This window comes from Cydia splendana, chromosome 13 (assembly GCF_910591565.1).
Source record: "Cydia splendana chromosome 13, ilCydSple1.2, whole genome shotgun sequence".
Classification (NCBI taxonomy): Eukaryota; Metazoa; Arthropoda; class Insecta; order Lepidoptera; family Tortricidae; genus Cydia; species Cydia splendana.
The window spans coordinates 481,679-500,009 of NC_085972.1; the positions used below are offsets into that span (position 1 = coordinate 481,679).

The 18,331-nt window shown below is 37.8% G+C and overlaps 1 protein-coding gene across 1 annotated transcript in view; it reads left to right on the top strand.

The window, feature by feature from the left end:
- The first annotated feature begins 2,389 nt into the window (after positions 1-2,389).
- Positions 2,390-18,331, top strand: part of LOC134796353 (cationic amino acid transporter 2-like) — a 92,942-nt gene continuing 77,000 nt past the window's right edge. The window contains exons 1-13 of the mRNA XM_063768507.1: positions 2,390-2,693; positions 8,800-9,048; positions 11,926-12,054; positions 12,462-12,617; positions 13,541-13,645; positions 14,011-14,145; positions 14,396-14,544; positions 14,897-14,994; positions 15,288-15,427; positions 15,646-15,748; positions 16,170-16,318; positions 17,059-17,222; positions 17,345-17,453. Of these exons, the coding sequence (XP_063624577.1) occupies positions 2,600-2,693; positions 8,800-9,048; positions 11,926-12,054; positions 12,462-12,617; positions 13,541-13,645; positions 14,011-14,145; positions 14,396-14,544; positions 14,897-14,994; positions 15,288-15,427; positions 15,646-15,748; positions 16,170-16,318; positions 17,059-17,222; positions 17,345-17,453 (1,780 nt within the window). The 5' untranslated portion in view covers positions 2,390-2,599. The remainder of the gene's footprint in view (positions 2,694-8,799; positions 9,049-11,925; positions 12,055-12,461; positions 12,618-13,540; positions 13,646-14,010; positions 14,146-14,395; positions 14,545-14,896; positions 14,995-15,287; positions 15,428-15,645; positions 15,749-16,169; positions 16,319-17,058; positions 17,223-17,344; positions 17,454-18,331) is intronic.

Consider the following 18,331-nt stretch of genomic DNA (forward strand, 5'->3'; position numbering starts at 1 on the left):
TCGCCTAGTACCCATAGTACAAGCTTTGCTTAGTTTGGGGCTAGGTTTGATCTGTGTAAGATGTCCCCTAAAATTTATTTATTTATTTAAAAATTAAAACGGGTCTAAATTAGCTTGCAAGATTTGACCCGAACAAACATAGTTAGTTAGTTATACTGGGAATTTTCCGCAAGTCGACAACCATTGTGCCTATTTTGCGTGAAAAACGAGGTAGCACTACTCAGTCTAGCCACCCCAGCTCCTCCATGAAACCTGGTTGCTAACTGCCTCCTTCAGACGTGCGCGGAGTCTCTAGGTACTGGTTTCTGTATAATACTTCTACCTGCTTACAGTGTAGGAGAATATGTTTTGCTGTTTCTTCTTCTTCCATCATGCACGCTCTGCACATGGGGCTGTCTGTTTTACCCATATTATGTAGGTGTTTGTTTAGTGTGTTATGTCCTGTGATGTTAGGGTGTTTTTAGTAATATTTTGGTAAATTTGGTAAGCTTGTTCCGGTAGAATTTCTTTGGTCTGCCGACAGGTGTTCATTTCAGTCCAGTACTTATTGTCCGAACAAATATATCCATTACCTACAAAATAAAGACAAGCTTGTAAAAATATGCAGCGCGCTCAAAATTATTTCGAAATGTAAAAATTTCATTTACAACCATGAATCAATTTTTTTTAGTATTAAACTGGATTGGGCATGAGTTGTTACGGGTAACTGACAGAACGGGATAGTCTTACGTATCTTTCAGTAGGAGTAGCAGAGAAAGCGCTATTATCGTTTGTCCTTGTCACAGTCTCACATTTTTTTGGTTCCCCACCGTAAATTTAGTATGTATCATGGTATAATAATATACTCCGCCTGGTACTCTATTCCGAGATTCGCGTATGAGCTAACTGACACGGGCCTACGTCATTATGCTGTTTACAGGTTCTCAAACTTTAAAATGTGGGAGAATTTTAACCAACGGTGAAAATTATTTTAACGGCATTAATTTTAAGTTATTCATGTAGAAACATAGTAAAATAAAACAAATCTAATGTATTAAATTAAACTTTATTTATCTATACAAGACAAACGTTTGAAAAACTAATTCACAGTTACACATTAATTACCAAGCTTACGACGTGAAAAGTTTGGAAAACACTGCGACTGCTGACACTGAGCGAGAAGGAAATAACAATTAACACGCGTTCGACAAGGATGACGGTCAGGGCATGAAGTTATCTAGATCCGAATTGTCAAATGTGACAGCGCTATCCTGTGTTGCCAGTAATGTAAACAGAATTACCCGAACGTCTGAAATTTCTTTCGTGAATCGGAAGATATTGCTAACGAATAATTAAAAATGACGTGTTATTGTAAAATTTAAGATAAAAAACATATAAATGAAAATTATAAAATTATAAAGAAATATTTTAACTTATTAACCATAGGTATAATGTACCCATGTAACATGTTATGTTGCAATAAAGTGGCAATGTTATTGTGACGTAGGCCCGTGTCACTCTGGGAATAGAAGACCATGTTTTATTAGACCATGGTATGTATTATGGTGGGCAACAAATAAATTCGACCAATCATAGTGTCGCATTGCATATGTTTTGTCCCTCACGGAGGCACGCGTATTCCACTTCTATACTCCTACTGTCCTACTTTCTATGTTTACAATGGTCGAATTCCACGAACAGTTGTGGATTTTCCAGTAAAATTGAACGCAGCCGATGATGCAACGTTATCAGCAGGTTGCATTTGACACTTGACATTTGTAGAGTTGTAATAAGTTCATGTTATCGATATCGATAAAAAAAGTATCGATATTTAAATCAGTATTTTTATTGTATTTTCTCTAACAAACATAATTACAAATAACAAACGGTACCTATTTAAATGGTATTCATGTATTTCAGTGTGGATTGTTGAACACTCAAGTCTTACTTTAATATTTTCAGCAGAACAATAACATCTGTTGTTCATCAAATGTAGAAATTTAGTGAATTGAAATATCAATGGATTGATTGTTTTACAACATTGAATTTAAGTGTTGTTGTTAATATATTGTAAATAGATTTTGCATCTAATTTTTTATTCATTGGGTTAAGAACTTGTAAACTCATAGCAACACATATCCTTTAAAATTGCTTTCGTGATTATTTTATCAATATTGCAAATTCGTTTTATGTTTTCAGTATTTTATCTAATTAAAAAAGTTGAAAACATAAAAACTAGTGGAGCTACAAAAATACCAGAGATTAGTTGGAAATGTTGGAAAATAAGGTTTTCTATAGGTTTATTTATTAACATCATCATTCAAAATTTGACGAAAAGTGTCGATATCGATACCGGTATTTTGACTGCTTGCCGTACCATACATCACTAGTTAGTATTGTCAAAGTTGCCTTCGTGATCGGTAGTGTCGTTAGCTAAAATGTTTTATAATTATTAAAATACGCCTTGTTACTTAATGAAAACCAATTATTCGAGGTCTTAGAACAGTATATATCTTCCCGTCATACACAGTTTATTTATGACGCAAGTTTCTTTAGTGATATTACTAAATTAGGTTAGGTGCGGTGGTGTCAAGTTCTAAAGGTTAGAAAAACTACGAAAATGACTTTTCCTGAAGGTCCCGGGTATGCTAATTACGAAGCCGTGCAGCCTAGGGCCGAACCGGCCAACGGAGTTCGACAGGCCTATAAAGATGGTAAGTTTTTTATTTAAAATTATATTCGTAAAAATTTAGACTGCGGTTTACCGCGTTAGATTTTTTTCAAGGTTTCGACGCGTTATTGACACGGCGGTTATAGATATAACTGTAAAATCGTCTAGAAATAACTACCACGTGTTTTACTTATTAAGGTTATGCTTTTATATTTTCGCGCAAAAATATTACAGTCGCAAGATAAGCTACTGTTTACAAATGCATAGGTATTGGCAGGAAGGGATTCTAAAGCCTAATACATGTATGTATTAATACTCTTAATAGTATTACGATTAAACAACACAAAGTTTCCACAAGATACCAGCCACAAGTTTCTCATAGAAATCAAGCTGATATTTGGTGAGGGTACATTCACAGATAATACTGTGTTCCACAGGGGTCAATATTGGGGCCTTTCCTGTTCCTTATCTACATAAATGACTTGCCATTCCTTATTAAGACCCACCATGATATAGTATTGTTTGCAGACGACACCTCACTTATTTTCAAAGTCAAACGACAGCAACAAGCTTACAATGATGTAAACAATGCTATTTCAAAAGTAGTAAATTGGTTCAATGTTAATAATTAACTGTTAAATGAGAAAAAGACTAAATGTATTAAGTTTGTCACTAGTAGTAATGTAAGGCATGTGCAAACAAGTGTCATTGTGAAGGATGAGGAATTGGAATTAGTTGATAGTACAGTTTTTCTTGGTATAACTTTAGATTCTAAACTCCAGTGGGGTCCCCATATTGCTACTCTTTCGAATAGACTGAGCTCTGCAGCTTTTGCAGTGAGCAAAATCCGTCAGTTAACTGATGTGAAAACAGCTCGATTAGTATATTTTAGTTACTTCCATAGCATTATGGCATATGGTATTTTACTGTGGGGCGGTGCTTCAGAGATAAATACCATTTTAGTTCTGCAGAAGAGGGCTATTCGAGCAATATACAAAATGAACCATAGAGACTCACTTAGAGATAAATTTAAGGAAATTGACATAATGACAGTGCACTGTCAATACATTTATGAGAATATTCTGTACGTACATAAAAATATTGTAAATTTTAGGAAAAATTGTGAAATTCATAATATTAATACTAGAAATAAACATAAGCTCGCAGTGCCCTTCACTCGGCTCCATAAAATTAAAAAATCATTCATGGGTAATTGTGTAAGATTTTATAATAAACTTCCAAACCATATTACTGAATTATCTATTAATAAATTTAAGAATTATGTAAAGCGTAAACTTATTTCTAAAGCTTATTATACCACACAAGACTACATGAATGATATTACAACGTGGGATTAATTGTTATTCGAAATGATTATTTATTTATTAGGTATATTTGATTATTGATGAGGAAATGGATATTCCGATGTAATACTATCTACTTCTTTTGTCACTTATGCTTTTTTTGTGACATTTAGATTTTATTCTAGAAATTCTAGACTAGTATTTTTTTATACAATCTTTTTAATGTTTGACGATCCTTTTGTGAAATTTTTAGTGTTAAATTTGATATGTATAATAATCCAATTTTATTATGGAATAATATTAACATCAATAAATTGCTCTGATAATTAGATTAAGATTAATTACGATTCATAAGAGCTTGTTGCTAATACATGAATAAAGTAAATTTTGTTGTTTGTTTTGTTTAATATGGTCCATGCTCTGCACCGCAGCTCTGCACTTGCATGCTGGAGACTCTCCAGCCACATCAGAGCAGAAGCTCGCGTATCCTATCGCAACCAGTTGTAGTCAATTAAGCTACTTTGCCTGGGTTTGACTGCCAAAGATGACAGCTGATGCGTGCAGCTACAGCAAAATCAACCATCATGCATACCGACAAGGTTTATGATGTCAAGTCGCACACAACATGTGTTGCATTTAAAGGGTTAATGTTAAAATGTAGATAGTAATCTTCAAACATTGATCTCATAATCCAAGGCACAATATAGGTATCTTAACAACTTCAATCAATAGGAAGTACTATAGTTTCCATTGACCTTGGAAAGATAACATATCACATAATTGTGGGTTTCCATGTTAGAAGCCAAAAGGTACCTTATACACTTGCCATAAAACAGTTTTTGATTGGGAAATATGCATTCAATGTGACTTCCTTCCTATTGTACCAATCATTGACCGAAGCGAAGCGAAGGTCTACGTTTTGACTCGGGCGTTTTGCTTTTGTATGTCCGGATGTTCTCCTCTACAGGTCGCAATTCTTAACCGATTCTCGTGAAATTTTGAATTCTATGAACAGCCAAAATTTTTTTGTTGAGCCGGTTTTTGAAAATTTTTCAAACTGGAAAAGTTGTGATAGCTCGCGCTTATACAAATAGTCGTATCAGTATCATAAGAGTGTATTCTTTTTGAGATGTGTTTATAGATTGAATGGTTATTGTCCATTTTTGGAATAACCCAACTTACTAAACTATTTATAATTACCTAAATACAAATGTACATATGGTAGTCAAACATGGTCACTCACAGGAGATATCATCAAACGAATTCAAGTATGTCAACGGTCAATAGAAAGAAGTGTCCTTAACATAAAGTTATCAAACAGAGTTAGAAACACAGAGATAAGAAGAAGAACAAGATTTATAGATGCAGCAATACATATATTGAAACAAAAATACAATTGGGCCGGGCACATAGCCAGGATGAAAAACAACAGATGGACAAAAATAGCAACAAATTGGAATCCAAAAATTGGTAAAAGAAAAAAGGGCAAACCAAAAACAAGATGGGAAAAAGACCTAATAGAAACAATAGGAAAAGACTGGAAAGAAATGGCAATAGATAGACAAGAATGGAAGAAAATGTTGGACAAATACTTAAATATATTAGAAAAAGGCGATTCGGAAGAGGCCTAGGTCAAAAAGACCTTACTAACATGCATATAGAAATATACATACATAAAATTATAATTGTTAAATGAAATGTTAACAGTTCGTATAAGAAAGGCTTTAATAATAATAATAATAACCCTGCGGGGGCAGCGAGCTGACGGTGAGTGGCGACACCGCGGACCCCTATTCCAGAGGGCACTTTCATCTGGCCCTCGCCTCTGTGCTTGCCTTGATTGGCCGGCCAGAGTGGAGTCGCAAGAGCGGGACCTATGCTCCAGGTTGGAAGTGTAAAATGTCATAACGCCGGCGGCCTGCTGAACGGATTACCGGGATCTGGCTACCGCAGACTCACCTCTCGACAACCTCACAGCCACTCCAAAGTGTTGCCCTGTTGTCGCACTGTGCGTGCGGCCATTGCGGGGCCCACTCAATGAGTTGGCGAGTCACCACCAGTTGTCTTATACAATTTTGAGACTGATTGTCACGGCAGGTGTCCGCTAGTCTCCTCCCATAGCCCTAAATCCAGTCCATCCAACATTCAAATCAAATAGCCTATGACCTTAGTTTCCATCGCAGCACAAAAGTGCTGCACTGCAATAGTCTTTGCACCTGGCGGGGACCATCTCCGGATGTATCACATTGTGCGTTCGGGGATGGTATCCGCCACGTGTATCCCTTGCTTTTAGATTAAAGTGTCTTAAAGGGCCTCTGCGCTGTTGGCTTCGGCCCCACGTACGCCTCCCAAAGGTCCGGGACCCCATGGTCCCGAGATATGGAACAGACATACAAATAATAATAATAATAAGGATTCTCTGCCTCTGGCTTGCCTTAGCCGGCCGGCCAGAGTGGAGTCGTTAGAGCTATAAGCTCCAGGGGTGGAAGTGAAATATGCATAAGACGCGAGTTGGCACAGTGGCTGTTAACAGCCACTGGGTAGAAAGCGGCGCACACCTCTCGACACCCCTGAGCCGCTCACACCGGTGTTGCCCTTGAGCCATCCTAGATGTCGCTTTTTGTGGGGGCCCATCTTGTGAGGGCGAGTCACCTTCTGCCGGAAATAAAATTGCATACCGTTTTATTAGGCAGGCGTCCGGTTTTTTACCCCATAGCTCAGTTCTTAGTCCATCGCTTTCACCCAATAACCTAGTTCATTTTAGATTCCATCAACTCTCAATAGTCCTTACACCCTGGCGGGTGCTGCCTCTGCGTGCGTCCCATGACACTGGCAAGGGCAGCCTCCGCTCGGTGTACCCCTTACATTTCATTAAAGTGTCAAAAGGGCCTCTACGTGTTGGCTTCGGCTCCGCGCACGCCTCCCAAAGGTCCGGAACACCATTGTTCCGTGATGGGAAAGACATACAAATAATAATAAAATACAAATGTAGATTTATCTTTAACTAGCTTCTGCCTGCAACTTCATCTGCATAGAGGGTTCATAATCAGTGGCGGGTTTACAGTCTTTGCCGCCCTAGGCCCTGTAGTAAGTACTCGCCGCCCCTTTCTCAGGACCCACCATATATACTGCCTCCCCTAAGATCTGGCCGCCCTAGACCCGGGCCTATTGGGCCTTAAGGGAAATCCACCACTGTTGATAATGATAATGATTGATAAAAACTATCCTGATGTTCTTTCCCAGTCCACAAACTATCTCCATACTAAATGTCATTATTTGGTTCAGCGGTTTAAGCATAAAAAGGTAACAAACAGATAGAGTTACTATCGCATTTTTAATATTAGTTGGGATTAGAATGAAATAAATATGAATATGGATCCCTAAAATCTATACTCCTAGGTCATCATAAATAAGACATGCGCCCAAATGCGCACAATGAGCATAATATGATTTACATGCAACATATTGGTGTCAAATGAAACTAACAGCAACACATCAATGGACCTTATGTTATTGCAATAAGGTTTAGAATAGTAAATCTACTGGAATTTACCAGCTAGGTTAGCTGAATCAGCAATAGTTTACAATGGAGAGATGGGATAGTATGCTATATATAGATTTAGATTTTAGATTCTACTTAGATAGGTCTAATATGAGTCAGTTGCATTGTAAAAGGTTTTAAGAGAGAGAGAGAGAGTAGTTATACCAGTACTGCAGTACTCTTTAACTTTAGTGGACCTTAATTATATCTGAGGTCTAAGAATTGCCAGTTAACATTAAGGAAGATAGTACAATCAGAGTACTGTGTCCAACAGTGTACTTATAGAGATTAACTGATAGTAATTACAACTCCCAGACCAATAAAGATTTCAGTCAATGGTTGTTTGTGTTGTGTTAAGTGTTTGAAGTCTAGCCTAGAATAATGTGTGAGTGTGACAATTCCGATGGTGATGATACAGTTGTTATTTGTGATGTTTCTAATGCCGGTGGTAAGTTTTCATGGTGTAGTACCCATTAACCTGTTTTCTCCATATCTTTTTGTTTAACCCCTGTCTTTCCGTTGTACATCCTTGGCGAATTTTGAACAGCGCTGTGGCGCGAGTTTAGCTTTTACTGGTTCAAGTAATGAAGTCTTTAACCTTTCACATGCCGTTCCGTTCCGTTCAGTGCGGATCCACGTCATTAGATATTGAGCTCTAATTAAAACTTAATAAGGATTTAGAACATACTGCACGGACCTACCTTCCGGCATGCGAAAGGTAAGTAGACTGTTTAGTTGCATTGGGAAGTGGCATTCTGGTGGTATGCTACTTATAAAAATTATACAAACTTCTCTATAGTATTACTCGTAGTAAGTTTAATGAGCATTATTAATGCTGTAAGTACCTACCGCTAAAAATGCCGTTAATAATTGGATGCAAATCAATTAAATCTTGAACTGACTGGGCTCTGACCGTAGGCAACTGCCTATAACTGAAATCAGTTGTCTGATTGAGTTGATTAACTGCCGATTCTGCCGAATTGGCGACGGGTGGCCGGGCGAAACGCGCGTGTGCTACGGACATGTGGCTCATGTGGTTGATATGTAAGTGGAAATACGGTTTTAGTAAATTGTTAGTGTGTTATATGTCAATAAGGATAGATGGATAGATTGGATACTTGCAAGAACATTGGAAGAACATTAAATATTTGTGTAGATTAAAAAAATATCCGTCGCTGATTCTGAGCTGAACCTGAAAAGCGGCGCGGTGCACATACTTTCTCGTTCTCAGCTCGAAATTCCTCAAGACTTGCTGTGCGAACTATAGTCTTATAGTCACAAGATAATAATGACACAATTTTCAGGTGGCGTAAAAGCAGGCGCGAGCCGCGCTTTCCGCCTCGCCTATGGAGTCCTATCCCGCCGAAAAGCCGCAGAAGAGGGCGCAGCGCGCCTAGCCCGTGTTCTCTCTGCCTTGGATCTGACTGCACTGGGTGTTGGCAGTACCCTGGGTGTCGGCGTCTACGTGTTAGCTGGAGATGTGGCCAAGAACTACGCGGGTCCGGCGGTTATACTGTCCTTTCTACTCGCTGCAGTGGCTAGCGTGTTTGCTGGTGAGTTAATATCCTCTAGTTGTAAAAAAAGCTTTTGTTTTCAAGTAAATGGCGTAAGATTGCAGAAAATGGTAAAGCGTGGTTACCCAGGGCATTTTCTTTCCTAATGTAAAGCTTGAGAAGAAGAGGCGGCGGCGGCGTGTCTTTATTGAAAGAATGTAAGACCTAAACGGCTCGATTCGGAAAATGAATTAGATTTCTACTAGACTTCAACAAGTTACGATACGGATAATTTAAAGATATTTGTAAGATAGATATGTCAAATTTGAACGATTTCGACAAGTTATGACTTAGATATCCAAGTCACATCTAGTCGATATCTAATGTAGATCTAGTTGATCTCTAAATCGTCTCAAGACCTTGTGATTATCTCGAAATCCGAATAGGCCTGAAAGACTAAATTGAAGCTCTGCATTACCTACCTACGTCATAATTCTGTAAAACAGCTGTGTTTACAATGTTTTCATGAAACGTCAGTAATTTGGCGCTGATTGGAAAACACTGCTACCTATCTGTTACCGTTGGACAAACATTAATTGTTAAGTCAATTTAAATATTATATTGCACCTAAACTGAAAATGGTGTAGGAAATACATATAAGATCTTCAATAATAATAGAATTCTAGTTTGACCTCTTTCTTATATTAAAAACGTGATGAAATGTTTACTTTCACTCCAAAACGAGCCGGTCAACTCAGCAAAAAATCTGAAACGTTAGCTTTAGTGAAATTAATAAATCAGCGCATACGACAGACAGCGAGGCAAAAATTTGTTTTGATTTCTATGCAATTAAATTTCACCAACACTTTCGGGGCGCACCGAAATCGATAAACACTATTTACCTACTACCGATATCGTCTGCTTATACTGAAGTGAACATTAAAGTAGTGATGATAAGGTTAACTTTTCCGTGCGAGAGCGGCATACGACGCATTTGTAAGATTTTTTTAAAGTCACAGATTATTATCGCAATAGTGCCTTTTTACGATCAAAGAATTTTTAACAATGTTTGAATTGTAAATGCTGTTTTATTCCAATCAACTATTGAACATGGTTCCTTTTATTCGTTTTAAGTTCGTTATTGGTACAATAATTATCGAACGAGCGAGCGAAGCGAAGCGAAGTTCTTACATTCGACTTGGATCACGCGGCTGGCTAGCGGCACGTCCCGGCATTTCGATGTTTTTAAGCTGAACTGTCAGAAGATAGTTTGATACTCAAGAACTTAAGTAAATTTGTTCTAATTCAAATGAAATTGGGTAAACGTGTAGTTGAGGGCATTATATTTTAGTGATTAAATTAAGAGCAGGCTCGATCAAGGGATTATTGAGGTTGAAGAGCTTAGAAGGCCAAAAAGTTGTTTGTGAGAGGCCTAGCTATTCTGGTAATTTTATTTGCAAAAAACATGGTCGAATTTAGTATCAAATGAAAGTGCTCGGTTTGCACTTTTATAATATCGTTTTTAAATTTACCTTTTTGAAATAATTAGCAAGATAAAAATAAAATAATATAAACATAATATAGGTATTGACATTTGACAGGAAATTTTTCGGCTTAGCACAGATACAGTTTATTTTAATCTCTATGATTTCTATGATGACTTAAATCCGGGGGAGGGACAGTCGTATATAAAGCACTTTATTCGAAAAAATAGCGACATCTATATTACTTAACGCTAAACTTTTTTTTTATATCGCTTCACTTAATTCGTCAGAACGTCTTAAAAGTCTTGTATCTAATCTAAGGCATGGATCAAACAAAAAAACATCTGTTAGGACAGATTATTTATGGATCCTCGTTGCCATGGAGGCGATTGTCACAAAAAACAACTTTGTCAAATAAAACTCAAAATATTATAACACCCCATTTATTAAATATATTAATACGGGTCACTCACGGAAGTTTTGTTATTAAAACACCCCATTTATTGTCTGTACTATGACATAATTCAGATAAATAAAACTACTTTCAGTTTTACAATGTAAAAAAAAAAACAAAGTTTTCATACGCCATCACAGTTGCTGAAAACTTTATTACCAAAAAATTTAGAAAAATTATGGCGGGTAGATTCACAACCTGCTGCGTGTAATTGTGTTTCGTGGTCAATTGTGTGTTACTCCAGCCGTGTATGATAGTAATTTATTTACATCAACAGTCAAGTTAAAAGTATCTAATCTGTTTTCGTGTATTCATAAATATCCTGAAGCCTTTCTTCAAAGTCAAATTTTTATACGTTCGCAACATACTTACCCCCTTATTCATAAACGTTTACTAAAGTTGACAAGCCGATAATAATCGTTTGTCCCTTTCCATCACACCAATACGTCGGAAAGGGACAAACGATTATTATCGGCTTGTCAACTTTAGTTAACGTTTATGAATAAGGGGGTTAGACGCTATTTATGCCTCTCCCCCCTGATATTGACGTTGATATTTCTGGTTAAGAATTACAGATGGCACTTCAAAATGGATGCAAAGTTCCACGAGAGAGCTCTCTTTGTCCTATATATTATACATACTACTCTTTGCTTAAATCTATCAGTCAAGGACTCCACAGACCTTGCAATAAATCCAGGCGATTTTTGATCAATTGCAGCCTATAGTGCGACATGAAGTAGTAGAAATTGAATAAAATGGAACTCAAAAATGTCCATAAATTGTTCCCATGTGTAAGCATTTTACGTCAAAAATGTGACAGTTACGTAGAAAGTGGTGCTCTCATTTATTTTCTACTATTTCATGACGCACTATACGATACCTAAGTAGGTGCAACAAAGTCAATCGCTCTATAATAATTTTTGGTTAACTGCGAGTTCTCAGTTCGGGGCGAACTACTAGTATATATATATGTATCTAACGAATGTTCGTCTGTTCCAGGTCTCTGCTACGCCGAATTCGGCGCTCGCGTGCCTAAAGCCGGCTCGGCCTACGTGTACAGCTATGTGTGTGTGGGCGAATTCATCGCCTTTATCATCGGGTGGAATCTTATACTGGAGTATATTATAGGTAAACATGTCTGTTTGAACGCGGCTAGGTATTAATTACCTTGTCAATTTATTTATTCGTTAATAATTAGCCTTGCATTTGGATGACGCAATATTTGCTCTGTAAAATTGAGTAGGGTTCATGTTAAAGAATGAATCATCGATACCTTTGCGTTTAGAGTTGCAAACAATCTTATTTGATTTGGACTGAAAAAAATGCTAATGTATGTTTAGTGTTTTATATGATATAGATAATATTATAATATTAAATATTACTTATATATCATGCTAAGTCGCATTGTTCATCGAAAATCACATAAATAATCAAAACCATCGTAAGATAATTTTACGATATTAACGTAAATAAATAAATAGTTTCAAGTTTTGGAAATTAATTTGAAAACCTCACCCATATTTTTTTTTGCCCAGGCGCGGCTTCGGTAGTAAAAGCCCTGAGCGAATACTTGGACTCACTGCTAGATAAAGCTATCTCGACCAACCTGCAGGCGATGATGCCTATGGACTCGCCACACTTAGCGCGGTATCCGGACCTGTTCGCGTTCTCCGTCATCATGCTATTCTCAGGTATACCTACATGTTAGGATTTCACAAATAAGCAAAAATTTGACTCGCTTCTCATTCGGTTAATAATGCCCCTTATTCTTAATGTTAATTTGACTTTTAGACATCAATTTTATGAAGTTGTCTGATATTGTAAAGATAACATTCCGTCTTTATAATTTGAGTTGAACAGTTAAATTGACTTGTCAAAGTTGTATTTAGAGATCATGAATCACTGAACTGATATTGGCTGTTTAATAATGACATAATTTACGAGTGCGAGTCAATAACAGCCGCTGATAGAGCTCGTTGGCTCAATTGAAGTGAACCCGACTGATTAACTATTGCTGGGTCTTTGATTCGTGCAGATTTAACACACAAAATGGGTGGTTCTTTATTATTATTAATGCATTATTTACTGTAAAACATAGTGATACCAAATTTATAATTTTTGACACCACTGTAACAGTTTTACCTATGTTTTACAAATAAACACTTTGAGTTTGAGTTTTTTAAAGCCTGACCAGGAATATATGATCACGCGCCATGTTGCGGAGCTTCACTGGAACTATTTTTTTCATACAATACTGAACTGCCACCCTATACATGAGAGTAACAGCGCCCTCTGGACAATGATCATATATTACTGGCCAGGCTTTACTTTACTTTTAAATTTAGATTCATAAACAATATAAGGATTTTCAGAAAATAACATTGGCAAAAATAGTTTCACATAAATTTTAAATCTAAATGCATCTAGAGTAGTTCCGCTTCATAAGCCTACTTCTATATATTCATCCATCGAAGAGGCATCCATTAATTGACACTTACTAAATTACGTTTCAGTTGATCAATTTAATACTTTGTACGATTTTTTCTAAACGATATAAAGTTTGATGATTAGCTAAATATCTGTTTGTACGATATAATTGTCTGTTTGTTTACAGTGGGTCTGGCATTCGGCGTAAAGGAGTCTACCAAGTTCAATAACTTCTGTACGGGTGTCAATCTCTGCGTTGTGCTGTTCGTCATTATCTCTGGCTCTTTCAAAGGTAGACATGCGCTTTTGGAAGATTGATTTTAAAATTTATTTTGGTAATAATTTCAAATACGCGTTAAAGTCATTGGCACTCGCTCCTTGCTTTACTGTGGCGCCTCCCTGGTGGCTGTCGGACATATTGTTTATTTGACAGTTGGCAGCTGTCAAATAGTATGAAGAAGTCGTCCCCCAAAAGTTCATATTTTCACCACGTCGTGCGCTGGCGTCGCTTGTATTTCCCCCACCACCAACTTCGCATATAGTCAATAGTGATTAGTGACAATCAATTTCGATTGAGTTTCGATATAAATCGTACCTGCAGTTATTTTTAGGAACATTTTTACTAAACTTAATTAATCACAACTTATTGTTCGTCAGCCGACAGCAAGAACTGGCGTATCCCTGAATCCGAGGTGCCTAAAGGAGGCAAAAACTTTGGAACTGGAGGTTTCGCGCCGTACGGCGTCGCGGGCATCATCAAGGGTGCCGCCGTGTGCTTCTACGGGTTTATCGGTGAGTACAAATACTAGTCGCCATCGCCAACCAACCCATATGAAACAGCAATAAATAATTTTATTCCAATCTGAAATGGAGACATTCGCCCTGCGTCGGGCAATAAACGGACTTCGGAAAAATATAATTACTATTAAATGTTAATGACCGATTTCAAATGTTTTAATGCACACATTCTTACTTACTTGCTCTTTAGGTAATCTTAAACATGCCAGCTTGTATTACAATATACATATTATTTTCCCTCCAGGATTTGACTGCGTAGCAACAGCGGGCGAGGAAGCGAGACGGCCACAAAAAACTATTCCTTTCGCCGTTGTGGCATCACTTCTAGTCGTGTTCCTCGCTTACTGCGGAGTGTCTTCCGTGCTGACACTTATGATGCCCTATTACATGCAGGTTGGTTGTCAAAATATAAACACAACTTTGTTATATTAGTGACTTTTTTGGCCAAGCCGAAATGGAGACCCTCTGCTCGCGCTTTCGCGCTTGCTCGGTCAATAACGCCAAGTTTAATTATTATGCTTTGCGAAAATCGAAGCATACAGTAAAATAAAAGTTTCGTGGGGCTTTCGTACTAAGTTTAGTAACGAAGCTACCTACTTATAAGTAGCTCACGCTTCAATCTATTTTCAATTCTGCTCTCTTAACTGATGCCCCCTACAAGGGCTTCGCCAAAGGACAAAACTAGGGCAAGTGATTTAAGAACAAAAACGACGAAGGAGACTCAGTTCATTGGTATTGTTTTCAGGATGAAAAAGCGCCTTTCCCGTTCGTGTACGACCAGCTGGGCTGGCCGTGGGCCAAGTACGCCGTCAGCGTCGGCGCCATCTGCGCGCTCTGCTCCAGGTTCACACTTTAACTGACAATTCCTATACTTTATTGTGAAGACATAGGGTCTAGTGACGGTCAAACATTTCTCAGAGACTTGTTAGGCCCCAAAAAAACCTTATCTTAGGTATAAAATATTTTAGTGTGAAATTTCACATGATCTATTAACGGCAACTATTCGGTTCTGGTTAAGATAACACCGAAAAAGTTTTGAAATTGAAACTGTTTTGTAGAAATTTTGGAAATGGGCCTTTTGAGAGAAAATATAAATATGAAATATTTGGATGTAGAACTTTCTTGTCTTGTTCCAGTTTATTAGGAGCTGTGTTTCCTCTGCCCCGTATCATTTACGCCATGTCATCTGACGGTCTGCTGTACCGCTTCATGGGGCGCGTCAGCGAGAGATTCCAGACCCCACTAGTGGGCACTATGATCGCTGGATTATTCACAGGTATATATTACATACATTAGGTACATACATTCCAAGCTGGTAGTGGGTCCGAAACGAATTCACAATGAGCCAACCTCGCTCGGCTCGGCGATTAACTGAATCTCATCAACGCCATCGCGTAAAATCTGTCAGATTTACTTGATTATACACATGAAGATCTGAATTTGAAGCCCTTATCCGGTCGGTTGACGTGTTTTCATACGAATTATAATTTGCAGGCACATTGGCCATGATCTTCGAGTTGGAACAGCTGATCCACATGATGTCCATCGGGACTCTACTGGCCTACTCCATGGTTGCCTCCTGTGTGCTGTTGCTCAGGTAAATAAGACAGAGAGTATGAACATAAATAAAAGCCGCTATAGTGTTTTTCACATAGCCTGGGTACGGAGACAGCTGTCATCTCAATACTATTTTGCGTTTTAAATATAAATTAATTGAGAACCCCTACCCCTAATTTATGTGAAAAATATCATAGTCTATAGTTTCTGTCCACTATATGTTAATGTAATAATAGATTTTTTTTAATATAAATTCCTATAACGTATAAAGGATTTGCAAAATTGATAAAAGTATGAACATTTTGGGATTTTTGTGGTTTATTTTATATTACCGTGTTTTTTCCTACCTACTGTGTTAAACTCAAACACATTAAAACAGAAACAGAAAGCTTGCATGACCATTTGTGTTGAGCTTTTCCTGTTTATCTTCGTTGTAGTTAAACCATGCCTATTTGTTATAGGTATGAGCGCAGCGTGTCCGCCCATAAGGCTGTGGAACCACTGAACCTCACCATCCGCTCCGCTCTTCGTCAGTTGGTGAACGCGGACAGTCACGCCACACCCACAAGACTCAGCGCGCTGACTGTCAGCGTCTTAGTTACACTCTATGGTAAGAGGAACGATTACATTACATAATACAGGTATTAACAGTAGTTAATACAGGTATTCTTTAATTAATTAATGAAATGAAATTATTTATAATAATGGCTATACATAAATGATCTTATTCTATAGACAGTGTCTCCATCTCATCTTGGCTATGAGTGATTTAAGCCAAAGTCCATGACAAAATCTATTATTCAGTTTAGGAATGCCGCAAGGTCGCAACTTCGGAAATGTTATCTTCAATAAATTTAAAAGTGGAAAAATTACTGTCTTGGGTGAGACTTGAACTCACAGCCTCTGGATCGATACTCCAGCGCCTGCCATCTGAGCCACCAAGACCTCATCCATAGCCAGCAAATCTTTCCACCATATTATAGGTCAAGGGGACCTTATCTTCTTGTTATCTTCAATGTTTCATTTGCTAAATTTTCATTTGTTCGTGCTCGTTTCTTTTTTACTTCTATACAAAACCTTTATTTTGTTGTGAAAAATGCATCCTGTAAATATTGGGTTAGGTTAGATTCGTAACCTTTCTGAAAAGGTTTTTGGGAAAAATGCGTTCGGTCGGACGAAAATATGGCAAATGAAATGACACATCGGACAAAAATGTTTTAAGATAAAGATAAGTAACCTAACCTACCATATTCTCCAAGTTTAAAACAGCTTCGATGAATCGACCTACAAAATTTTGTTAAAAATCCATACAAAACAAATATTAATTTCATCATGACATGTGTTCCTCAGGTATCTGGTGCTTCATAATGATGTCGTGTGTGAACCACTACGGCACGCGGGTGTGGTCGGAGCCCGCCGCGCTGGCCGTGTTCTCCGTCGGCACCGTGCTCGTGCTCGCCACGCTCGTAGCTATATCGCGGCAGCCCGTGTCTGAAAAGAAACTCGCTTTCTCTGTAAGTCAAATAAGTTACTATTGAATTTCATGGACATATCTTTTTTATATTCAATAGCCTTAGGACAACATGTGGCTAGAGTTGTCCTAACCAAACTTAACCTAAAATTCTCAATTGTCCAGGTCCCGCTGGTCCCCTGGTTGCCCGGCCTCAGCATCCTCATCAACGTTTACCTCATGTTGAACCTGGACTACATGACGTGGCTGCGTTTTGCCGTGTGGATCGCTGCCGGTGAGTGAAATGCCACGGACAAAGAGAATTAAGACTAGAGGAATATTGTCAAAGTAAATTATGTAGTCAGTACATTTACTGCTATCTTTCGACACAAATGATTAACAATTTTAGAACGCCATTTGACTTTGATCCTTATTGACGTGAAACGGTAGGTGAACGTCTTTAAAAACCCGTAGTAGAGGTGCCGCTGCCGGACCAAAAACCAAGTGTAACGAAAAGTGTTATGGCGCGGAGGCTTATATCTCCATAACTATAATACCTATATGTATAATTTTGACATCAGTGTATAGAGGAAAGTAGCCATTACTCTGAAATACATGTGCCGCTGACATAGATGGCGCCGATTCTACGCTAGAAACGACGCATTCGGAGCTAAAATGACCCCTATTTTCAGTGTTCATTTAGTAATGACTCATCAGCCCATTAACCGATTTCGATAAAATTGGTGTCATTTGATACATCTTATTTTATTTTAATGAAATATGAGTGAAATAAAGCACGCGGAATTATAATAAGCTTCTAAAAAATAAAAATGTGACAGTTTTTACAGAATTTTTATCACTGCTCTTGTTTGAGGCCACCGTGTGCGAAAAAAAGGGCATAAAACTGACGCAAAATACCTGAAGTAGTAAGATAAAGCAAAAACGGTTCTTTACATACCACTTTTACCCTAGTAAAACATGCTAATCTCGTCAAATAATGCATTAGAATCTATGGCGGCGCAGCAGCGCGAGTTAGTTTGATAGAACACATAGAACGTATGACGGCTGCTTTACAATCTCGAGTTCCTATTGCTAATTACTATCTTAGTTGGGTACTTTCTGATGTACCTATGGGAAAAACATATTTTAGAAAAGGTCACTTCTGTGGACAAT